Raw genomic sequence first — 23700 nt, 5'->3', positions numbered from 1 at the left:
ATCACGACCTCTGGTTTTAAACCTGGTGATCCACGACGTCGCCGGCGTCCTTTCACAGACGACGCAAAGAGGACCCCTCTGGAAACTCTTCCCAGGCACATGTACTCACGGGAATTTTCAAGGCCCCAGTGAAGCTGATGGCAGCCATGCCACTGCCGCCGTCGGCCGGGAGGACGACAACGTGGTTCTGATGGACGGACCGCTTTCCATCTGACAGCAGTAAGCACTGCATCTCCGGGTCCTGGGGCTGAGGACCATTGAAAAGAAGAAAGAAGAGAAAAGGTCACCAGTTCATGGGTTGAAGCGAGGCCAGAATTCCTTGCCCCACCACAAGTCCTGGGGACACGACGCCCTGGACAATATTCTCACCATGTTAGCATCCACATGGTTTTAGGAAATACTAACTAAACATGCAAAACCCTTTGACCCAGCAATTCTAGGATCTATTTGCAAAACTAATTTGAAAAATGAAAAACTACTTATACAATAAAATGCATGTCACACCTCCACTGAGGAAAATTGGTAAGGTACATTCATATAAATGACATATCTCGCAGGAGTTAAAAATAATTTGTAGATTTTAATGACATGGAAAAATGCTTCTGACACATTAAATAATAAAACCACTCAAAACTGCATTTTCATCATGATGTCAAGGAATGTTGACATAGATATCTGTATAACCAGGTAACCACAGGATGTATTTACAGAAATAAAGAAGCTAAATTCTAAACTGGGAATGGTTATTACCAAGCAGTAGAATTAGGTGTAATTTTTATGAAAATGTCAGTATATTCTTTACATGATCTGTATTTTCTGAGGAGTTCAAAAGGAACATGTTATCAGAAAAAAGATTATTTTAAGATTCATAAACCAATTCTGACATTTTGTAAATTCTGATCTTGGCCGTTCCCAAAGGATGTTTGCATTATTAAAGTAAAAACAGCGGCCCCAACTCGGGGTGGGGTTGCAAGTCAGAGCAAGGATGATCCAGAATGTTCCTCATGAGTGAACTAGGAAGTTCAAGGGCGTACAAAGAAATGTTTCTGTGTGTGTCAGACCTTCCCCCAAATCAAACAGCTTTTATTGCATTCATCTCACTGCGGTGTATGTGGTTGGATTCAAAATGCAGTTAAATTAAAAAAAGAAAAAGATAATGCATTGTCATATCTGTCTCTCGAAATTTAGAATGCCCTTCGGTGAAAACAGAACTTTGGGAAAGCGGGTGGTGGCGACAGCAAGGGCAGTTCTGCACAGGCAGGAGGGTCCCCAGCACTGAGAGGCCGCGGGGTGGGGTGGGGGGGGCTGGCCTGGGGAGGAATGCATCCACAGACAGCCCACCCCCTTCCCAATGCTAACTCCACACAAGGGTATGAGAACGGGAACAACGATTTGAGTTTGGAAAGAAACCTTTCTCTCATGAATCACACGAGCCGTCCAGTTAGGAGACTAAATGAATAGTTCTCAACCCTGGAGTCTCCTGGGTCTTGGAGCAACCGGGGTGGCCACGCTGTACCCCGGACCCAGCACAGTAGTCCCTGGGCAGGCCCCCCAGAGGCCAAGGCAGGGTCAAGGCTGAGAACTGCAGGACTTCACAAAATTTTTAACACTAAGTAGGCTGACCTATCCAAGTGGGTGAAATGCAGCCAGATAGAGAATAAGTAGAGTGAAAATATTCTGCTTAGCCAGGGGAGTGCCTCTGACTGAGACAGGTATTGCAGGTCCAGCACCACTGGGAGGGGTTAACGTGCAGACCCACCCTCTGCTCCGTAAGCAGTGAGGAGCCGCTCCACCAGACGGTGGGAACTCCCTATGTAGAGAACAGGCCTCCTGCCCACCCCCACTCATCTCTTCTGCACAGTCCGGGGGCTCCCAGTCACCCAGCTCCAGTCGTCTGCAGTGTCTGGAGGAGATGGGAGAGGTGAGGTCACGGCAGGGTTTCCAAAACAAACCAGGAAGCACGGGTGCCTCCTCCTTATACAGCTAACAACAGACCACCTGGTGGACAGACAGACGGGACGCTGTGTCTGGTGCCCCCACGGGCTCTGACACATCAGCCCTCGAGGGGCTGGGGCCGCTTCAGCCAGGCAGCCCACTCTCAGGTTTACACTTTTGAAGAGCAGAAGGGCTCCACACAGTCCTAACACCACCGTGGAATGGACTGCTCCCATCTAATCACGCGTCCACGCCCCACCCTGGTGCTTCTGCAGCTACACTGTGGCAAGGCCCTCTGTTCCCACAGGAATTCCAGGGCATCCCCCTGGTCCAAAAGGTGGAACAACCTTCAGCATTAAGACGGCCGCTCTTGCCTCAAAGGAAAAAGCAAGTCTTCAATAGTATGGGAGAGGAATTACAGCCTCTTGGACACTGATTAACACCTGATGCTCTGGGCCGAGTATTTGTGTTCCTCCAAAATTCAGATGTTGAACCCCAGTCTCTACTGTGATAGTATTTGGAGGTGGGGCCTTCGGTCCTGCGAGTGGAGCCCTCTGGGTGGGGTTACTGCCCCACCAAGAGAGACAGCAGGGAGCTGGCCCACTCTCTGCCCCCTGCCACCTGCGAGCCAGGGAGGGGCCCTACCCAGGCCCAGGTCTGCGGGGCACTTTGACCTTAGACTTCTCAGCCTCCCCAAGGAAGTGTCTGAAATGGGAAAAATAGATGGTTTCCGGTTAAGCCCCCTAGTCTATGGAATTATTGTTATAGCAACCCAAACTAAGACACCTGATCTTTTTCAACATAAACTCAGAAGTGAGCAGGTTTTAACGCATTTCAGTTGAATTAATCCTACCTACACTCTCCCTAAAATCTAAGGAACAAGATGCACGAGACATTATTTTTCCATATTCCATTATTTCAACCCCCACAACTAAATTTCCTTAGGCGATAAAGGAGAAAAAAAAAGTAAGAAGCCTGTTTAGTACATTTCTCCTGTAAGCTATTTGATTTTAGAAGAAAACAGCTTATAGTTTCGATGCTTAAAACCAAATCTAAAACGCCCGTGCCTCGGTGCGGCAGCCAAGCAGAAGTGAAGTGAGGAACGTCTAGGGGTATCCTGAAAAAGGGGGGTGAAGACCCAGGCACCAGCGGTGACCACTAGGCTGCATCGCAGCCTCCCCACTTCCCAGGGGGGCCAGGCAGGTAACTCCGCCTGCCGGCGCCTCAATTTCCTCTGTAAACGCGGAGAGAAAGGATGGAAGGCTCAAGATGACTTTATGTTATCACTCGGTCCCACCTCACCTTCCCAGCCCACCCTGCACTCCCTCTACCTGAAAGCCCCTTGGCTCAGGTACGTGCAGACTCGCTCCTCACCTTCTTCACAGCTCTAGTCAGTGCCACCTGCTGTGAGGGGGCTCCCAACACCAGGCCTGAACTCAGGCCCATGCACCCCTCTCTCAGCGGGCTGTGTCTTCCTGGCATTTAGCTGCTGCAGGAGGCTGGTTTTCTGTCTGGCCACCCCCTCCCAGGTGGGCTCCCCTGTAGGCATGCTGGGACTGACAGCGCAGCCCAGCCTGGAGCAGCGCCCGCCACACTGAATGCTGCAAACAGCTTTGAATGAATGAGTGAATGAATGAATGACTTAAATTTGATTAAAAGTTTAAAGTAAGCTGAGCCTACTATCCAAAGAAATCTAACAAGGGTAAACTCAAGTTTTACTGCAGAAACACCAGACCCCATTTCATAAGGAGAGAGGACCCTGACTTCCTGCTAGGCGGCATCTGGGTGACTCACCAGGGGCTTCTTCTCAGAGGGTAAGGCTTGCTTCTGCAGTTTAAACCTGTGCATGCCATTCTCATAGCTTTTCGAGTGCTGGAAGGAGAGAATTTAATTAGAGCAATTACTGAATCAACAGCCAGAAATCACACCAAACCTCACTGCAGCAAGGATACTTAACTATCTTCCCCAAAAAGGTACCAAGGGAGAAAAGACAAATGATTAAAATAAAACGAAGGGCTAATCAATTTAATCTCAAAGCTCCAGACTATCAGGTAACAGAAGGTGAAAATAAAACTCTTCCTTGAAGAATAATCCAGACCCAGGTGTACGGTCAGCGGTTTTTAGTTCCCAGTCCCGTGACCGTCACCAGTTCTAGAACATTCTGGTCATCCTTGGAAAAGAAACCATCTGCATCAGCACGCACTCCTCCTTCCTCCCATGTGCACCCAGCCCTGGCAACCACTACATGTGCTTTCTGACTCGGTTTTCCTGCTCTGGACATGTCATATGAGTGGAATCATACCACATGTGACCTTTCATGACTGGCTTCTTTTACTCAGCTTGTATTTTCACAGTTTATCTGTGCTGTAGCGGGGGTCAGCGCTTCATTCCTATTTATTGTTGAAAAACAGTCCACTGTACGGACATACCATATTTTATTTATCTATTCATCAACTGGTAGATATTACGTTGTTTCCTCTTTTTGGCTGTTAGGAATCATGAACTTTCGGGTTCAAGTTTTTCTGTGGACAAATGTTTTCATTTCTCTTGGACGTGTACCCAGGAGTGGAACTGCTGGGTCATACGGTGGGGAACCCTGACTTTCTAAGAAACTGCCAGACAGTTTTGCAAAGTGGCAGCACCATTTTACATGCTCCCCAGCAGTGTATGAGGGTTTCAGTTTGTCATTACTTGTCTGATTCTAGCCATCCTGGTGGGCGTGGTGTCCCATCATGGTTTTGATGATAATTTCCTGATGGCTAATGATACTGAAGAGCCTTTCGTGTGTTTCTTGGCCATTTGTGTATCTTTTTGGAAAATCATCTATTCAGCTCCTTTGCCCATTTTTTAACTGGATTGTCTTTTTATTACTGAGTTGTAAGAGTTTTTGTATAGTCTAGATACAAGTCCCTTATCAGACATATTATTTGGAATATTTTCTCCCATCTGTGGGTTGTCTTTTCACTTTCTTGATGGTGTCCTTGGAAGCATAAAAGTTTTAAATCCAGATGAATTCCAATTTATGTATTTTTCCTTCCACGCCTTGTGCTTTGGGTAGCAAATCTAAGAAGGCTTGGCCTAATTCAAAGTCATGAAGATATACTCCTATATTTTCTTCTAAGAGTTTTATAGTTTTAGCTTTTACATTTAGATCTTTGATCCATCTTAATTTTCATGAATGTTAAGAAGGGGTCTAAATACATTCTTTGCATGGGGATATCCAGCTGTTCCAGCACTGTAGGTGAAAAGATTATCCTTTTCCCACTGAATGGTCTTTGCACCCTTGTCAAAAATCAACTGACCGTAAAGGAATGTTCACTTCTGGACTCTCAGTTCTCTCTCATTGGTCTGTATGTCCACCATTATGACAGTAACACAATCTCAATCAGTGTAGTTTTGTAGTAAGTTTTGAAATCAGGAACTCTTCAACTTTGTTCTTTTTCAAGATTGTTTTGGCTGTTCTGGACCCCTTGAATTTCCATAAGAATTTTACGATCAGCTTGTCAATTTCTGTCAAGCCAGCTATGGTTTTGACACAGATTATACCGAATCTGTAGTCAATTTGGGGAATATTCCCTTCTTGATATTGTCTTTCAATCAGTGAACATGGGATTTTTTTTCATTAATTTAGGTCTTTAATTTCTTTTAACAATGTTTCGTAGTTCTCAATGTATAAGTCTTGCACTTCCTCAATTAAATTTATTCCTAAGTATCTTATTCTTTTTGATGCTATTGCAAATGAGATTTTCTTAACTTCATTTTGAGATTGCTCCTTGCTAATGTATAGAAATACAGTTGATTTCTTTTTTTAAAAACTTAGTTTTTTTTTTAATTGGGGAATGTTTCTCCAGGGCCCATCAGCTCCAAGTCGTTGTCCTTCAGTCTAGTTGTGGTGGGCACAGCTCAGCTCCAAGTCCAGTCGCCGTTTTCAATCTTTAGTTGCAGGGGGTGTAGCTCACCATCCCATGTGGGAACTGAACCCTCAACCTTGTTGTTGAGAGCTCGTGCTCTAACCAACTGAGCCATCCGGCCGCCCCTAGAAATACAGTTGATTTCTGTACACTGATCTTTTATCCTGCAACCTTGCTGACTTGTTAATTAGCTCTAATAGTTTTTTTGTGGACTACTTAGGCTTTTTTAAGATCATGTTATCTGCAAACAGAGGTACTTTTATTTCTTCTCATCCAATCTGCCTGCCTTTTATTTCATTTTCTCGCCTAACTGCCCTGGCTAGAACCCCCTGTGCAACATTAAACAGACATGGCAAGAGCAAGTACCCTTGTCTCATTCCTGATCTTAAGAAGAAGCATCCAGTCTTTCACCATCAAGTGTGATATTAGCTGTGGGGTTGTACAGACGTCCTTTATCTTGTTGAGGCAGTTCTCCTCTACGCGTAGTTTGTTGAGTGTTTTATCACAAAGGATGTTTGATTTTGTCAAATGCTTTTTTTGCTTCTATTGAGACGATCACATTTCTGTCCTTTAATCTATTCACCCGGTGTATTGCATTGATTGGTTTTCAGATGTTAAAACAATTATGTGTTCCTTGGATAAATCCCATTCAATCATGGTATATAACCCATTTTATATGTTTCTGGAAGAGGTTTGCTAGTATTTTGTTGAGGAATTTTACATCTTATTCATAAGAGATACTGGTCTATAGTTTTGATTTCTTCGGATGTCTTGTCTTCTTTTGCTATCAGGATAATACGTTACGAGTGGAAAGTGTTCTCTTTTATTTTTTGGAAGAGTTGTGAATAATTGGTACTAATTCTTCTTTAAATGTTTGGAAGAATTCATCAGTGAAACCATCTGGTCCTGGGCTTTTGTATTAAATTTTTAAAGGCATAATTAAATTCTTTCCTTGTTATAGGTCTATTCAGATTTTCTCTTTTCTTAAGTCATTTTGCGTAGTTTATGTCTTTCCAAGAATTTTTCCATTTTTCTGAATATTCTAATTTGTTAGCATACAGCTGTCCCTTATCACTGTTTTTATTTCTGTAAAGTTGGTAGTGATGTCTCCTCTCTCATTCCAGACTTTGGTAATTTGAGACCACTGTCTTTTTCTTGGTCAGTCTAGCTAAAGGGGGAGAGAAAAGAGGAAGAGGAGACCCTTCTGCAGGGCACTTGGGGACCACAGAGCTCAGTGGGCCGGTCCACTCTCCGGTACTTCTGAAGATTCGCTCTCTCCCCAAAGCCCCTGCACACTCAGTGCCTATGTCCATGCCCAGATGTCGTCCCAGGGTGGCAGATGAGCGCTGAAGTTCTCCCCAGTTCCAGAGGTGGTTGGTCCTTGCATCTCTAAGCTATTCCACAGCACGACAGAAAATTGGATAAGCACGGACATTGAAATTCATGCTCATGGCAGGAAAATGGCTTTTAAAACATTTAGAAATATCAACTAGAATTAAAAAGAATCATATAATGTTAATCTTTCTAAAGGCAGTGATTTTCAGAATTGATTTTGTTTCCTTATTTTTGTAAGGTACCAGAATCCTTCAAGTTAATTGTACTCAAAAGTTCAAAGTGTTAACAAACGGATCCAACCAGAACCCTTGGACTCCCTCTCTGGCACGATGGCGGGTGCTGTTTTGGGAGCAACTGGGCATTTGGCAGAGAGCACGATGGAGTCCTGCCCTCAGAACTCTCTCACCGGCTAGAAGGGGAGACAGCAGTAAGAGGCAAACTGGATTTTATGCTGAGGAAACTGGGGAGCTGCCGGAGGCTGTAAGCAAGGCAGTGCCATGCTCTGACTTCTGTTTCAGGAAAATGTTTCCAGGTGAAGTGTGAAGAACAGATTTTAGAGAAACAAAAGAGGATTGTTTTAGGAGACTGACTAGTGGCTCAGGGAGAGATGATGGCAACCTGGATCAGAGCAGTGGAGGTGACGAGAGGGTTTATATCCCATCCCCCAGCACACACACACACACACACACACACACACACACACACACACAAATGATGGGTCTGGCAGTAGATGGGCTGAAGGAAGGAGGGGCTGGGACGACTGCTCCAGACTGGCTTGTCCATGGGTGGACAGGGCTCCCTGAGATGGGGATGCCAGGGACCTAGCACGTTTCTGGGGTGAAATAAAGAGACCTATCCTGGTTGTGTGAAGTCAGAGAAGACAACAGATGTCTCTGTGGGATGTCAGGTGGGTGTGGGATCTATGAGCGTGGAGCCCGGGGCGAGGGCCAGGCTGGCACATCAGTGGGACTCTCAACATGAACCCACATGGGCCGGGCGAGGTCTCCGACATGAAAGAATGGATGAGGAAGAGGGGGCCGGGCCCCAGGCCGGGGTGTCCCACATCTGGGGGCCTGGCAGAGGAGGGGGGCCAGCAAAGCCCTGTGCAGGCACGGCCATCGTGGTGAACGGAAGGGCAAGAAAAAGCATCTCGTGGAGGGAGGGGCAGCTGCCCTGTCTCATGCTGGTGACAGGTCAAGTGGGGTAAGGCCAGAGCACTGACGACACGTGGCCGGATGCTGCTGCTGTTTCGGTGGAACAGTGGAGGCCTGGGGAGGGGAGAGGAGCCATGCAAGAGAAGTCAGGGAGGGGACAACTCATGGGATCGGCTCCAAGGTAAACAGGTAAGCAGGGACACAGGTGTGACGGTAACAGAGGCTTCCTCCAAGGTGGGTGACGCCATGTGCTGGGAGTGACCCAGGACAGGGGGACTGCAGGAGCACGGTCCCACGGCCCTGACGGGGGAGGGCTGGCCAGGTGGGCAGGGCATCCCACCGAGTGACGGGGGAAAGGCAGAGCCGGCCGTGGGTGCCGGCAGGTATGTGCCCTTTGTGGCCGCTGATCTGCTCAACGGCCCAGACCGCAGGGTCGTTTGTCAGCTGAGCAGAAGCATAGGTGAGGAGAGGTGGCAGTGGGCACTGAGCAGGGGAAAGGTGGCCGGTGGCTGAGCGGAGCCGATGGCCCACCGACATGTGTGGACAGCAGTTTAAAGTGACATCAGCCAGCTCACCTTCGCATCCTTCTGCAGTCACACAGTGTCACCTGTCCAGGGGGGAAAGCCAGGAAGGCCCCAGTCCTCGTGAGGCCGGGCCAGCCCCCAGCCTCTGGTCCCCACTCACACGACGTCCCCAACCTGACTCCAGTCAGTAGGCCTTTCCTAAAACTGCTGACATTTTGAGAGTGGGACCATGTCCACACTTTGTTACCCCTTACTGCACAGACAGGACCAGGCTAGTGGCAGTCATTAGCCACCTGGCAGATGACCCAGCAGCCAAGAAGACACATGAAGCAGAGGGCGAGTCCTTACCGCCACCAGGGTGGATGAGCAGGCGATGTCCTTCGGATCTGAAACACCAAAAGGGCAACAACGTGTGAACCCAGGGCTGGGTGATTCCACCAACACAAGAAGTTAAACCGGAACAAGACCCACAAGACCCATCTGACAGTTGTACTCCATGAGCAGCAACTTAAGAAAAAAGACAAGGCCCGAGGAGGCATGTGTCTTGCATTGAGGGAAAGCGCGGTCAACCCACTAAGAACCCACAGCGCCCCTCCCTCCCTCAGTCCCCAGGAATGCTCAGTCCCCGTGGACTGTGGGGGGCATGGTGGGGAGGGCAGGAAACTGCCACCAAGAAACCCAAGTCGCCAGGCACGTGAAGACTGCGATATGGAGAAGGTACATGTGACACCAAAAGTGAGCCGAGCACGCGCTTACTACAGTGACAAGCCGTGTGAAGTACATTTAAAGAAGCAGAAGGAGACATACAAACAAACACACAGACAGAAAGTGTATTAGAGTCAGGGTTACGAACAACATTTACGATGAGTTGTTTAATGTTATGGAATTAGAAATAAAAAATTACTGCGGATAAAACGGCTCCCTTGCTATAGAACAAAATGCCTTTTATCTAAATGCAAGGAAGGAAGGATATGTGAAGAGTAACAAGACCAGAAGCTGGGCTCCTTCCGTCTCATTACTTAAAAATTACTCTCGTGTGAATTGGGCACCGACGGCCACACTCACGGCCACGAGGAGCGGGGGAAGCAACCCCCCTTCTGTTCAGAACCCAGGGCCGCCAGTAAACAGCTTTATTCCCTCCCCACCACCCAGATCCTGGTCTTTATATCACTTTTGATAAAACAATTTAACTGCCTTGAAACAAACTGAGCTACGGGGCTTTCAACTCCCCACAGCTGAGTTCCTTCCTGTGTGACACAGAGGGTGACGCCTGTGGACGGTCTCGCTGAGCACTTCCTACTGGACTGCAGGCTCCCCCACGCCCGCCCTGTGAGGGGCGGCAGGGACAGCACTGGTGGCCCCAATGGCTCACTTGAGATGTGCGGTCACCCCTTAAAGTGATGGCAGCAGCCCACCCATGTGGGCTTCTCCAGCCACGCTGACCCCCAAGGCTCAGTCAGGAGGCCTCCCTGCTGAGGCGTGGCCAGTCCCTCCACACCATGAGCTTCTCTGGGCTTTCACCGTGTAGGATGTTAGTACCGGAACCCTCGGCTGGGACACGTCCAAGGGCGCTTCCCAGGCAGACCCGAGGGGCCCGGGGGGGCAGCCATGGGTGGGAAGGAGGAGCAGGACAGAGCTCGGGCCTCGCTGCTGGTCACAAGGGGCACAGCACCTGAAGCCTTCGCTGCCCACCCACGGTCAGCAAGCAGGGACGACAAGGGAGCAGAAATAAAGCAGCAAGAAGCACGCGGAACGTGTCTCCCGTCTGCAAAGGGAGTTCTGCTCTTGGACACAGCGTTTGCTTGTCATTACTCACAGCTGCCTTTTGTCATTCATACCTGTCACCTCCCTGTCACAAGGAGAATGAGTGTGACAGCGAGTCCCTCGGCAGAGGGTCTGACGGTCTGAGTTTTGATCTGCCGTGGAGGACAGCGAGTCACCCTCAGATGGACATGCCCTGTGTCCACACTGCACTTGGGCTGGCAGGTGACAGTGGACCACGGAGACAGGCCTCAGTGACACGAGCGGCCAAAGCGGGTCCAGAGCCTGCGAACCGGGCTCTCTCTGCCCCCAGAGACTCATGGGCACAGGGCCCAGCATGAGGGCAAGTCAGGGCTACAGGACACTTCCGCCTCTTCCGCTGACACTGGCCGGAGGGGCCACCTCAGAGGCCTAACATACCGGGGAGCACATGGGAGCCCCATCAAAGCCATGTGCGAGAACCCCTCAGACCTCGGCCCAGAGCCCGTGCCCATGAGAACTGGCTCCTTGTCCATTTGATCAGGAGGAAACAGGGCGGGACAGGCTCCTGTAACCAGTGACAGTGGCCCAGAAGACACAGTGCCTGGTGCTTCTCAGGTGCTTCTTAAAGAAGAGTTCTCCCCGCCCCTCGGCAGCGCCCCTCCCACGCCCCCCAGAAGCCACGGGGGGGCTGGGGCAGGGGCTCAGTGGGAAGGAGGCTCTCGTTTCATTACGAAAGCCCAAACACAACTCCCTTGTTCTGGGAAACCCTGCCCCGAGCAGGCACAAGGCCCGGGAGCAGGACGGAGCTGAGGGGACTGGTACTGAGACCCCGACCAGGCCAGCGAGCCAGTTCGTGTCCCCTGCACACATTCTGCGCCACTGCACTTCCTCCACTTCCTCCCCCCCCACAACCAGCCTTTCAGCACGTGAGGAAGAGAATAACAGGCACCGTGGACTCTAGACCTCGGGCAGACCGCACCCAGGGGCCCCTGCACTGGGGAAAAGCACGTGTGTTGTTGTCCAGGTGACTCGTGTGTAAGGAACACTCTGGAGAGCCCAGGTGACAAAGCTCCAGGTGCTGGGGAGCCAGCCTGGAGGAAAACAGGTGACACAGTGACCTTTCACAGAACTCTGGTGACACTCAAGCTACAGTTAAATGCCACAAGTTGGCACATTGGTAAGGGAGTCAAAACACGACTGCATCCCCTTCTGTTTAGCAAATCACTTGTATTGGCCATTTTGAGACGTTGCTGAAAGCTGGCTGGCCCTGGAGAACGGGGGGGAGCAGCCGCTCCGCCCCCGCAGTGGGCATCGGAATTCCTCGGAGGCTGACTTCCATCTCAACACAGACCAGGCTGGCCTGAGAGCCTCCTATCTGCTCGGCGAGAGGGGGAGCATTTAAAAAATCAAAAACTTCACTTTAGCAACAGGAAAACCAAGGGAGGAACTGAATATGCCTTGACTTCTTGGACGATGAAGCTGGCAGCTTGGACGTGCAGCTCAGCTGCGCTCCACTGACCAGCACGACGGGCTAGCGGCCTCGGGGGTAGCCTGCCCTGGAGTCCACCATAGGCAGCCACCTAGCACCGTATGACTTTGCCTTGCTTTCAGCCAAATCAAAGATGTAAATGCCAAATAAAGCCCAGAGCCAGCGGGGCTGGGAGGCCCCGACACGGCCCCACTTCTCTGTCTTTGGCATAACTGAGAATCTTTGTCCTGCTGGATCTCTGTTTTAAAACTTAATTCCAAATTCAATTCAAACAAAAGTTTGGTATTGAGTCTAGACTGGAACCAGTAATTTGATTTTCTCACAGAACACTCGTCAGCTAATCAAGATACATGATCTTCGGTTACGCCGTGCTTTTACAACGCTGTCCCAGGTATGCCTTATCAGAAAGCAAACAAGCTGACAATCCCATTTCAATGGTGGCAGCAAGACGGGGGCGAGCGGGTGCCAGGCCCATGGCCCTGGACGTGTGCGACGTGGCAGGCCTAAGTCTGACACGCCCAAACCCGGACAACCACACGCCTGGGAGCACAGGGCGGAAGGAATGTCAACAGCGGTTAATCTAGAAATCAGGAAACGGCCGCAAGTGCAGCACAGCCAGGGGAGTCTACCCTTGCAGAAGGCAATCTGCCTGGTGAGGGGGACCCCGCGCCACCGCACCTGCCCAGGACGCAGCAGAGCCCGGCCCCTTCACAACTCGCCCCAAAGCCCTCGGGGCCCTTCTCCCAGGCCCCGGGTACTCACGTTCGATGAGAAAGAGGAAGCACACGATCCCCATGGCGGCCACGATGGCCCCAGGCACGATGAAGGACAGGCCCCAGCACGTGGACACCCAGTAGCCAGCAATCAAAGACCCCAAAATGTTTCCCACGGAGGTGTGGGAATTCCAGACCCCCATAATCAAACCTCGCCTGCAACACAAGACACAAGGCAGCAAATGATGTCGAGAAGCTTAAAGGGGCCGGTTGTGTAGCACACACCAGTGAGAGCAACACGCAAGAGCTAGTCCGGGACTTCAGGGGTGAGGCGGCCACTTCCGCACGATGGATGCAGGTCTGGAGGTGCTGACAAGGGAGCTGGGCTTCCCTTCACCTGGGAGATGTGCGTCGTCACACACCTTGGAGAGTCTTTATTTGTGATTAAAATGAGGAAGCTGGCCCTTTCCTGAAATTCTGGGAAGGCCCCAAACTTAAATCTGTGCCTCTGTAATCTAAATTCGATCCTTTCATGAAATACCCCATTAACCAAAGCTCGGGCTGGCCCACCGGATGAATGAGTGCAGGACAACAGCTGCCCAGGCTCCGGGGGCTGGTCCTCGCGCCCATCGCTGCATCGCGGTTAGTGTCGCCCACGCTTCTGAGCCTTGGACCTGGCCCAGGGCTGAGTGTCACACAGACCTTACAACATCCGGCCTGCAGTCAGGCCACCAGAGGCTGGGTGCACCTCTGCCCCCCACTCCGTGTGCCTCTGAGTCTTGTTTTTAATGTAGCTTCTAAGTCAAAAGGCCTGGGGCGGGTGTCTGACCTCCACACTTCCCCAGTTCCCGGGAGGCCAGGCAAGGCCACTGCCGGTCAGCTGCACAGAAGGTCCCAGCCTCGACCCTGCTCGCTGCAGGGAGGGCCTCTCCCAGGACAAAGGTACCGGGATTTCAGAATCTCAAGTCCTAGAGGTTTCAGTCATCTCATTTCATAGAATAAACTAGTTAAAGTGCTTTTTTTGTTCTGCAATAAATCTAAAGAAAAACTAAAGTCTTAAAAAAAAAATCTTTTAAAAAAAGCAATGCTGCTGGAAACAGGGCCGCCTTTTCTCACCTGCCTTTTCCAAACCAGTTGCTGAGGCAGGTGACGACGCTGGGCCAGCCGGTGGTCTGCACCAGTCCGTTGATGATCTGTGTCAGACGACAAACGGGAGGGCTCACCGGGAGGAAAACTCGCAGCCAGAGCCTGTCCTCAGGCGGGGCTCCCAGAAGCTCCCTCCCCTCGCTTCTTGGGATGTGTGGGGGCACAGCTGGGACTCTCACAAAAAGAAGGGGGGTGGGCAGGCCCTATTTGATGTGAGCCTCAACAGCCAAAGACGTATTTTAAACCACATAAGAGTATATATACATATACTCGTATATATAATTACAAATGTAATACATAGCTATTGTGAAAATTTCAGAATAAGCAGAGAAAAGAAAACCACTTGCTAGGAGATGAACTACTGTTAACGCTTGGGGTCACGCTTTTCAGTCTCTTTCTAATCTAAAACTTCATAACAAGAGAAAACGTTTCTTTTCATAGAACTATGATTGTACTGTAAGTATGGCTTGTGAATCGCACGCTTTCACTGCTCGTGTCGTGAGGAAGGTCCTGTTGTTGGTGAACCTCTGAACCAACGTGGCCTTGGCGTACAGCCTGGAGAAAGCGTTTCTCCACTTTTCAAGAGGACCCTGAGCTTACGATTTAGGAAGAGACTTAGGAAGTGTATTGGCCGATGGGTTTGTGTCAGGGGCAAGCTTACAAGGCACCATGAAACAAGGTCCCGCCTAGCGCCTCCTACCCCCCCCCTCCCCGGGATGGACCAGCTCTCCAGGAGACTGTCGGGGGCACCGCTGGTCTGGCCTCAGGACCGGCCAGGCGTGGCCTCCCCTCCAGGAACATGCTGGGATTCTGGGAAATCGATTTTCCCCCTTCCTTCTAATTTTCTATGAAGTGTGAATTACTTTGGTAATTAAAACAACCAAACTTTTTCAAGTCCTATGGCAACATTTTTCAAAGTGAATTCCGTCCAACACCCCCTTAGGCTATCTGGAGTGCCTCAGAAGTTGGACTCATTATTTCAAGGCATTTTCCATTTCTGGTCAATATTTATCCACAGGGCCGCTGGGAGGCAGAACGGCTGAGCGTTCTAGGAAGAGCGAGGCCCCGCTGGAAGGGTGAAGCCACAGGGCCGGTCTCGCCCTCACCCCCACCTTCCAGCACCCTCGGACCCCCCTTTCCTCCCACTGACCACCTCCAACCCCGTCGCACTGCCAACGACGCCCAACTCCTCCCTTCCTCCTGCCCTCGCGACACCCCACATCCCTCCTGAGTGGTCCGATCTGTCACAGGACAGAACATCTCAAACTAAGATTCTTTCGGAGGCAACTCCTGAAGCTAAGGGAAACTTCATGGCTGCCGGGATTTCCGAGGAGAGAGGAGAGGGACTGTCCATGCCAGCGCTGACCCTGACGCTGGACAGGACACAGGTCTGCCCCCCTTCTTCCCGCTCCCATCACCTGCTATCTTCTCTCTTGGCAGAGTCAGGGGTCTGCGACATAAACACCCAGTCCAACTCATCATGGAAACCCCGTATGTGCTGAGCCGTGGACCCAGACCTTACCTGAGTTACGACGTAGAATCCGAAACTGTGGATGCTGTAGAAATACCCTAACCCAAAGAGGGCAGTGAAGGCGCCACTGGCCAGCATCCCGAAAGTCAGGTAATACCTAATTGGCAGGCGCTCCCCTATGATGCCACTGAGGACACGGAGAAAGAAAGACAAATATGAAGAAACAAACACATCCACAATGTACATGACCCCGCGGCTTCTTTCCGGATGTTTTCATGCTGTTCTCTGAGCTTTTAGAACTCCAAAGCACCACAGTTTCTAAGAAGATCTAATCATGACTATTTCCCACTAGAGCATTTATTAGCCAGAAATTGGCAACTGGCAACATCTTTTAAGACTTTTTATTCCTAGTAAAAGTCACTATCAAATAATGAACCTCAAACACCACTGATCACACACAAAACCTTTCCCTCTGGGAGGAGGGATCGCCTGTGACCATGAGGAAGCCTCTGGGTGCCTGCGCTGTCAGTAAGTCACCGCATTGGCACGTGAGCTGGCTGAGCTCTGCCAGCTCCCCGGCCACAGAACTGGGATCTGGGTTAAAGGTGAGATTTCCTTTAGGGAAATCTGACGTACGGGGGGTGGCACCGCCATGCTCCTTTTGAACAGCAACATGACTCAATACAGAGCCAGCACCTTTGGAGAATTCCCTCCTAGGCTGCCTGGGGCTCACCTGAGATCAGTGTGGGTTACGTGCCAGGTCCATGATGGTGCTGGCGAGGATGAAAAGTCGCGTTTCCTACTAGAGCGCATATTTGACAGGCTTTTACACCCCACGGCCCCCAATGCCATAGGGAGTACATGCTGCACTGCCTTATGGAAAATGCCAGTGTGGAGCAACTTGACATTGCCACTTACTAATGAATAAAGAAATCACAAGTGATCGCGAGCCTTTTGCAATCATTAAAAACTCTACAGGTCTCATTTTCTTCTACGTATCCTTCTAGGAGTCAGATAAACACGAAGCATCATGCAGAATGAAACCTGTCTGCCCATGAACAGCACTGGGGAACCATCTCCAAAATTCTGGTTTCCAAGAGCCAGAGAACTTCTCCTTCTGAATTCACCAAATAAAAAAGAGTGGCCTGCTATCACACAAATGACCTTTAAAGCACTAAAACAGAGGAACCCCTTGAAAATTACAAATAACATTCAGGTCACATTTTAAGCTGAGTAGAAGCTGATCACATGCAAACTCAAGCAGAGCATTCTGGAGAGAAATGAGTTATCTACGCCCACGTGCTTACTTCTGAGATGAGGACACATGTCCCAGAGGGGCTGGCTGACCTGCCCAAGGTCACAGAACAAGTGGCAGAGTCAGATGGGCCTCTTGAGAGCTAGTACCACGGGCTAGGGCTGAGAAGCGCTCTCCTATGCGTTTCTTGCTTGCTGTACAATACTGGGTCCCAATTTGATCTCTACTTACAAGTTTTAAAAGAAAAGCCTGATGCAATGGACACCATTCCACACTGTATCAGACTCAGGCTCTAAAGGTCACACCGCACCTGCTGGGACCTGCCACGATCGACCTGGGCTAACGAAGGCTCTAGTTTAACCCGTGTGTCATGATGTCACTAAAAGGCCATGGAAGGAGCAGCGCATGCCCTTGTTACAGTCAGGAGTCGAGCGTGGGTTTCACAGCAGACAGGATGTCAGAACCCCCACTGGCGAGCTGCATGAAAACTTCTAAGTAGGCAACACTAAAACCACTTCATTTAAACCAGGTTTTTAACCTCAGCACTCCTGACATCCGGCTGGGTTCTCTGTGGTGAGAGGCTGTCCTGTGGACGGCAGCATGCTTAGCAGCTCCCTGGTCTCTGCCCACTAGATGCCAGGGGCACCCCTTCTCCAGTGATGACAACCAAAAATGTCTCCAGATAGCATTCCCTATTTCTTAGGGGGACAAAATCACTCCCAGCTGAGAACAACATTTAATACTGTTTTCTAGTAACGAGAGAAACAGACTCCAACACTTGGGTCTTTCTGTGCTGTAGCTTATTGGTGTCCAGTGAGAACACAGCGTTTAGAACGTAAGTCTTACTCCTCAGGCTGGCACGCGGCTGGCGGCCAGGTTGCCAGCCACGCCCTAGAAGCCCCAGGCTACGCCATGCTTGTCTTCACTCGGGCTCACGTTCTGTCATGCGCCACACACCTCGGGCTCCTGAGTCCAGGATCACCCATGGGTGTGCACTCAGACAAGTGCTGCAGCAGTACGCAAATATGCAACCACAACGAAGGGAAACCATTGTCTCCATCCGCAGAACTGCCTGGCTGGGCAACACACACACACACACACACAGACACACAGACACACACACACACACACACACACACACACACACACACACACACACACAGCACTGGGCTGGGGCGGGGCCCAGGTATGGATGATGCCACACTCTGGGGGGAGGGGGGCGGGGGAACGGTCTCAGGAAAGAGGCTCAACAGTCACAGGATCCCCAAGCTTCGGAATCTCTAAAGATCTCCATCTGAACAAAACCCTCTTAGGCCAAAGGGCTTAGTCCCTATTATTTTGCTTTTTGTTTCAAACCTGGCTGGACTGACACAGTACCAGTATTTGATCTGCCAATGGCAGGTGCTGTTACCCACATCACACTTACCAACTTCCCCCATCAGTTCAAGAACAGGATCAGGAAGGGCCAGGAACAAGCACACGTAACAGACGCTGGGCGTGGGCCACGTGCCGGCGCCGTGCCGAGCGTCCTGTATGCACTCTCGCATTTAATCCCCACCACAAGCCCGTGGGGTGGGAACTACTATTGCCCCCATTTACAAAGGGAAAACTGAGGTCCAAAGCAGTACAGTGAGCTTTGGGCGAGCAGGTGGTGGGGGCCGGGACTCAGATCCCAGCTGTGTGTCTGCAGCCACACCCCAGCCACCAGCCACGCAGCCTGTGCAGTCAGGTGAGGAGCTCTGCGTGGGCCGAGCAGGACGTCCAGGTGGACACGTCCAGCATGGCACACGCAAACAGGTGGCAGCTCTGGGACCAGGGACGAGGACGCGCTCGGCTGAGCATCACGGGGAGCTGCCAGGACCCTGTCCCTCAGTGACCACAGCCTGGCAGGGTTCACAGTGCATCCCAAACCCCGGGGCCAGGAGAGCCATCCAGGGACCACACCCTGCTCAGCGGCCTACCCGGCTCGAGTAAATGCGCTGCTTCGCGGCCGCAGTCCCGCCTGCACAGACAAGCACCACACGTGGGCTCTAATTGATCCCCGTCTCTGAGAAGAGACTGCGGGTGGGCCCCATCCCACGTGCCCGGGAGGGAGCCTTCCGCGCTGAATGGCCAGAGCTGGCGAGGGGCTCGTACACAAAGCAGACCTACCTCAGGTACATGCCGATGGCGTACGCACACAGGAAGGAGTAGTCCAGGGCCCCGAGCAGCTGCTGGTAGTTGTCCTGATCTGCAGGTGAAAATCAACAGGTGACGGTGAGTGGTGCTGTTTTCACTAGCCATCAGGGTATCGTCTGGAGCGGGCAGTAAAACACGAAACGTCTGCCCTCTGAGTGCCGCAGTGTGCACAGAAGCACAGAAGTACACAGAAGCACGGCGCACGTCTTCTGTTCACTTCTCAGCAAAGGGACAGGAAGCCACTGCACTCAGTCAGTCAGGAAACCTACCTTATTCGATCGATAAAACCCACGGAGAGCACGGTGAGCATGGGTTTCTTTATTCTGTTGCACGTAAAACTGGCTTTTCCTCTGCACCCCGCGTAGGCCAGCCCCCACTAGGCCTCTGTGGTCTCTCTCCTTCTCCCTCCCCACCCCGTTTCTGCTCTGCGAGCCTTGACTTCCAGCTCTAATATGAAATGCAAATTGTCTTCAGCAGATCTCCCCACCAGGAGAATCTCTGTCCAGGTGGCAAGAGCCCTGCACACAGGCCCTGCAGACACAGCGGCTGAGCTGTGAGCACTGTGGCAGGACAGCTGTACCCGGGCAGTTACACTCGAGGACGTCATCACTGCCGTAGAAACTGGCAAGGCTGGAAGAGTCCCACGAGGCCATGGGAGAAGCCCGCAGGGGCCGCCCCCTTCAGTGACTGGACGGTCACGGGTGGACTGATGGAGAACTCACCGAATGGGGCCCAGCCGCAGTCAGTCTCGTTGCTTGGGAGCTGGCGAGGGGGCGTGTCACTGGCTTTTTGGCTCTGGCTGTTGAACCTGAGTTCACCCTCGCTCGCAGAAGCACAGTACCTGTGCAGCTCACCCTGCGACATCCACGGGGAGGACAGAAGTCAGAGAGAAGCGCACTCAGGTGACGGTCGCAGAGTAAGAAGTGTCAGCAGAGTAAGCGTCCCCTCCTGTAGCCTCCCCAGGGCAGCCTGTGCACAGGCCACACTGTGCCTGCCAGGCTCTCCGGCAGCCCCACGCCTGAGCACACACACACACAGCACAGACAAGCACACTAAGAACCGCCCAAGTCGACTGCTCAGAGCAGCTGTGCAGCCGAAAGCTGACTGCCGTCGTCCTTGGACCACCTGCCCAGGGTGGACGAATGGGTGCATCTTGCTGGATTTATACAGCTGAGGACTGCACGGCAATATGAGAGAGCAAGTTTCAGGTCTGTGTGACGGCGGTGACAACTCTCAGAAACAAAACAAGCCTCACAAAGGAGCCATCACGGTAGGATTTCACTTAGGAGGGTCAAGACCAGGGAAGTGAATCCGAGGTGACCTTGGTGAGAACCGCAGTCAGCTGGAGGAGGGTAAGGATGGGAGACAGGGCCCAAGGAGCCTGCTGGGAGCTGGAAAGGGGCCAGACCGCAACCCAGGCGATCATTTCCTGGGTGAGCATTGAAATATTTGTCCTGGCATGGCACCCAGGACTCGGCCGCTCTGTGGTCAAATGGCTGGGTCACCACCGCCGAGCTGTTCTGCTGTCATTTAAACATCACCCTAAAAGCCTAGCCAATGGCTCTGCTTTATAAATTCAGACTAGCTGAGAGCTGTCCTCCCAGCGGGGGCTTTGTGGTGTGGTGAGTGGCCCCGCCTGTGCTCAGCTCACACTCCGCCAGGCGGACCCTGAGCTCCAGGCAGGGGTGCTGGGCGGGCTAGCGGCCCCTCCTGTGGGCACAGAGCTGCATTTCCAGTGTTTCCCCATTCACCTGATTTTATACTTTCTCCTCTTTGCCTTCAGAAGTCAGGTGTCTCTGCTCACCTTTCCTGCTGCTGCTCATGGAAGCCCAGCTGGCCAGACCTGGGGCACACTGGTACCACCCTGCTCAGCCCTACTAAGAAAGCCACAGGCAGACGGGAGAGGGCCTGCCTAGGCCAAGAGGGGCCCACAGGCCAGGCTGCAGTGAGCCGGGAGCCCACACACATCATACACAGAAGTGACGGGAAAGGAGTATTGCAGACCACTGCATCAAACAGAATTTGACATCCTGTCTCATCATCTCATACTCCCAGGGAGGAACCATCCGTGGGAAATATAAGAGATTAGAGCTGATCTCTTTTTGTTTCATAAAGAAGCAGAAAAGCCTTTGTTTTGTTTAATCCTAGGAGAAGAGGCAGCCTAACCTCCTGGTTGGGGACTCGGGCTCTGAGCTGGGAACCTGACGCCCTGTGCTGCTTGCGACCTCGGCCAAGTCCCGTGAACTCCTGCCCGTCGGTTATGCAGCCGGTACAGTGCGGCCAGCCCAGCGCTGCCAGAGAGACGACGACCTGTCCCAGTCTCACTGCACTGCCTCTGTCCCAACACCGGCCCTCTGTCACCGGGCTGGTGGCTGCACGCTGAAGCTAATGCTCCAAGCTTTCAAGATCAATCCTGAACCCCAGGAGGTTCCCGACGACTCGTGTTCCTTTAATTCCATGGCACTCCCTGAGGCTCTTCAGCCTCTTCCATTTTTATGAGCTGCCTTCTCTTCAGCTCTGTGTGCGTTTCCCCAAGCAGGAGGACTAAAATCCTCCTGGGATTTAAATGTACGGCGGCTGCTCGCTGGTCCTGATGTTAGTCACGGGTCAGGGGGAGGAGTGTTAAGGCCCACTGTCTCTTTTCTCATCCTTATTTTCTTTTTAAACACTGTATTTCAAAAGGTCTGCAAACATTTTAAGTCATTAAAACTTGGTGTGGCAAAAAAGTGAGAACTTCGCCAGCGCCTGGAAGGGCATGGCAATTTCCTGCTTCCTAGGAGTCAAGGAGGAATTTTAGAGGCTGCTGAGCACATGCATGACGTCTGCCAGCCCCGGGGGTGACTGGAGGACAGGGAGCAGGTCCTGTCCACAGAAGTGACAGCCTTGGCGTCGCCTCTCCCACTGGCCTGAGACTTAGGGGCAGACGTCCAGTGCTCAGTCACTCACAGGACTCAGGGTCAGCAGTTGCCGTCCTGGACCTGTGTCCTTGCCAGTGACTAGAGAGTGAGGGAAGGGCCATAAGCTATCGATGAGCTGTCTCTGGCCCTGGGTGACTCCTTGCAATAGAGGCAAAAGCCATTCAAGCCTGTTGACAGTCTATAGACAAAATGCTGTCAGAGTCAGAAAACTCTCCTGCTTTTCCCCACATTCTACCCGGCTGCTACGCTGGCCTGTCCGCTTTACTCGTCTTTAGACAAAGTCTAGGTAAATGCCTGCTCAACAGCCTCCTGCCCAGAAAGTCTGTGTTCCAGGGATAAGGGAGAACCACCACTACGGACAGACTCAGAACCAAATCAAATGATTGTAGAAGCAATTCGCGAACAATTTAAGATTGGATATTTTGGAGGGAACATTCACACAAGACAGAATAAATATTTAATTAAGCTTCAGAATGCCGAAACTGTCAACTAATGTGACTGAAAGTACACTACCTCTAAAATTATAAATCCTAAAAACATTTTAAAGATTGTAATTTCAGGAAAGAATAACTAAAAACCAAAGCAGCAAAATAACTTCCTTCTACACAATCCATTTCCTCCTTTTTTCTTAGCCCCCACATTCTCCCTCCGCCAAATTGCCTCTTAACAACTAGTCCTTACAGAGATTACAGGTAGGATAGGAAATTAAGTGTTTTATGATTTCTTACCTTAACTATGCTGATAGGCTTTCGAGATAAGTGGAAACTTGCATACAGCAAAAATGTCAGAATAAAAGTGAAGGCTCTATACCTGAAACACAAAACAGTGGTAGGAAATGATGTCCAATAATGAGACGCATGAAGAATACGACTGTATTCTTAAATTACCTTATGCTGCGTATTATTCATTCAGTCCTATATCAATTATCAATCCTATTTATAATATTGCTACAATAGTACATTAAAAAAACTTGCCACTTTTGCTGTCCAAATCGAAACTACTTAAACATTCATTAAAAAAAATTATAATCAAAGAGAAATCTGGGACTCAGCAGATGAGTACATGTTTACAAGGCACACGAAAAGGAAGATTTAGTTTGAAACAAAATGAAGGGCAAGTTTCTTGTAAGCCTGCTATCCTGGGCATGTAAGATGTATTTATTTTTTACTCTTCAGCTTCTATGTAACTTTTCAGAAGGACACAAGCAAGGAAGAAGCATAAATACCTCACTGACCTCTGTGAGGAAAACTCAGTGATGCCGATAAGCTATGAATAAGGCCGATGAATAAAAATACTGGCCCAAAGCCCAGCTGCTCTTTCTGGCTTATGAGAAAAGCAGTTTAAGGGGGAAGTGCTGAAATATGTGGGAGTCTAAAGGAAAGAAGATACTTTAATAAGAAGATAAAAGTTCGTTCCAGTCTAGAAGTTTGAACCACGCTATAGAGACATTTCTTAGGGGAAGAAAATAGGTCAGGAGGAAAAAGTATTTGGCAAGAGATGAAGATAAGGGCTCCCACTAGAAAGGCGGTCCTCTGTGTGGGGAGCCCCAGCCCCTCATCCTGAAAAGACCTTTGGCTTTGAAGCTGAGTGGTGGCTCCAGTGGTAATTCCCCAAGGCAGAGGCAGCTGGTTAGAACAGAGAAAGGCTGGCGCATGTCCCCGGGGGCCCTCGGTGACACTGGGACCGTCCTCCAGTCTCACCTCTACATTTTCAATGTTGTGGTTTCCTCTTCAAGGGCAGCCTTCCATGAGTAACACAAAGAATCCCAGGGGTGTGGCCTATTTCTCTGGACATTAGTGGTCAAACAAATATTTCCAGATTTAAAAAAAAAATCAAGATGCTATTTGAGGTGGGGAAAAAAGGGGTGGTGGGACCACGGGGCTACAGCCAACCACCAGGATAACCGTGCCTTAGGGAAAGGAAAACAC

At 50.7% G+C, this 23700-nt stretch overlaps 1 protein-coding gene across 4 annotated transcripts in view; it reads right to left on the bottom strand.

The window, feature by feature from the left end:
- The window catches only part of SLC37A1 (solute carrier family 37 member 1), a 50585-nt gene that overhangs the window by 16897 nt on the left and 9988 nt on the right, over positions 1–23700 (bottom strand). For all 4 annotated transcript variants that reach the window (XR_004425342.1, XM_033131032.1, XM_033131017.1 and 1 more), the window contains exons 3-11: positions 22501–22582; positions 19577–19709; positions 18828–18906; positions 15473–15608; positions 13921–13997; positions 12854–13020; positions 9208–9245; positions 3730–3807; positions 110–241 (exon numbers count right to left, since the gene is read on the bottom strand). Coding sequence is in view for 3 of the 4 variants with exons in the window: in XM_033131032.1 (XP_032986923.1) it covers positions 110–241; positions 3730–3807; positions 9208–9245; positions 12854–13020; positions 13921–13997; positions 15473–15608; positions 18828–18906; positions 19577–19709; positions 22501–22582 (922 nt within the window). In the remaining variant the exon portion in view is untranslated. The remainder of the gene's footprint in view (positions 1–109; positions 242–3729; positions 3808–9207; positions 9246–12853; positions 13021–13920; positions 13998–15472; positions 15609–18827; positions 18907–19576; positions 19710–22500; positions 22583–23700) is intronic.

This window comes from Rhinolophus ferrumequinum, chromosome 2 (assembly GCF_004115265.2).
Source record: "Rhinolophus ferrumequinum isolate MPI-CBG mRhiFer1 chromosome 2, mRhiFer1_v1.p, whole genome shotgun sequence".
Lineage (NCBI taxonomy): Eukaryota > Metazoa > Chordata > Mammalia > Chiroptera > Rhinolophidae > Rhinolophus > Rhinolophus ferrumequinum.
The sequence above is the reverse complement of the archived record's forward strand: the minus strand, read 5'-3'. Positions and strand labels throughout refer to the sequence as shown.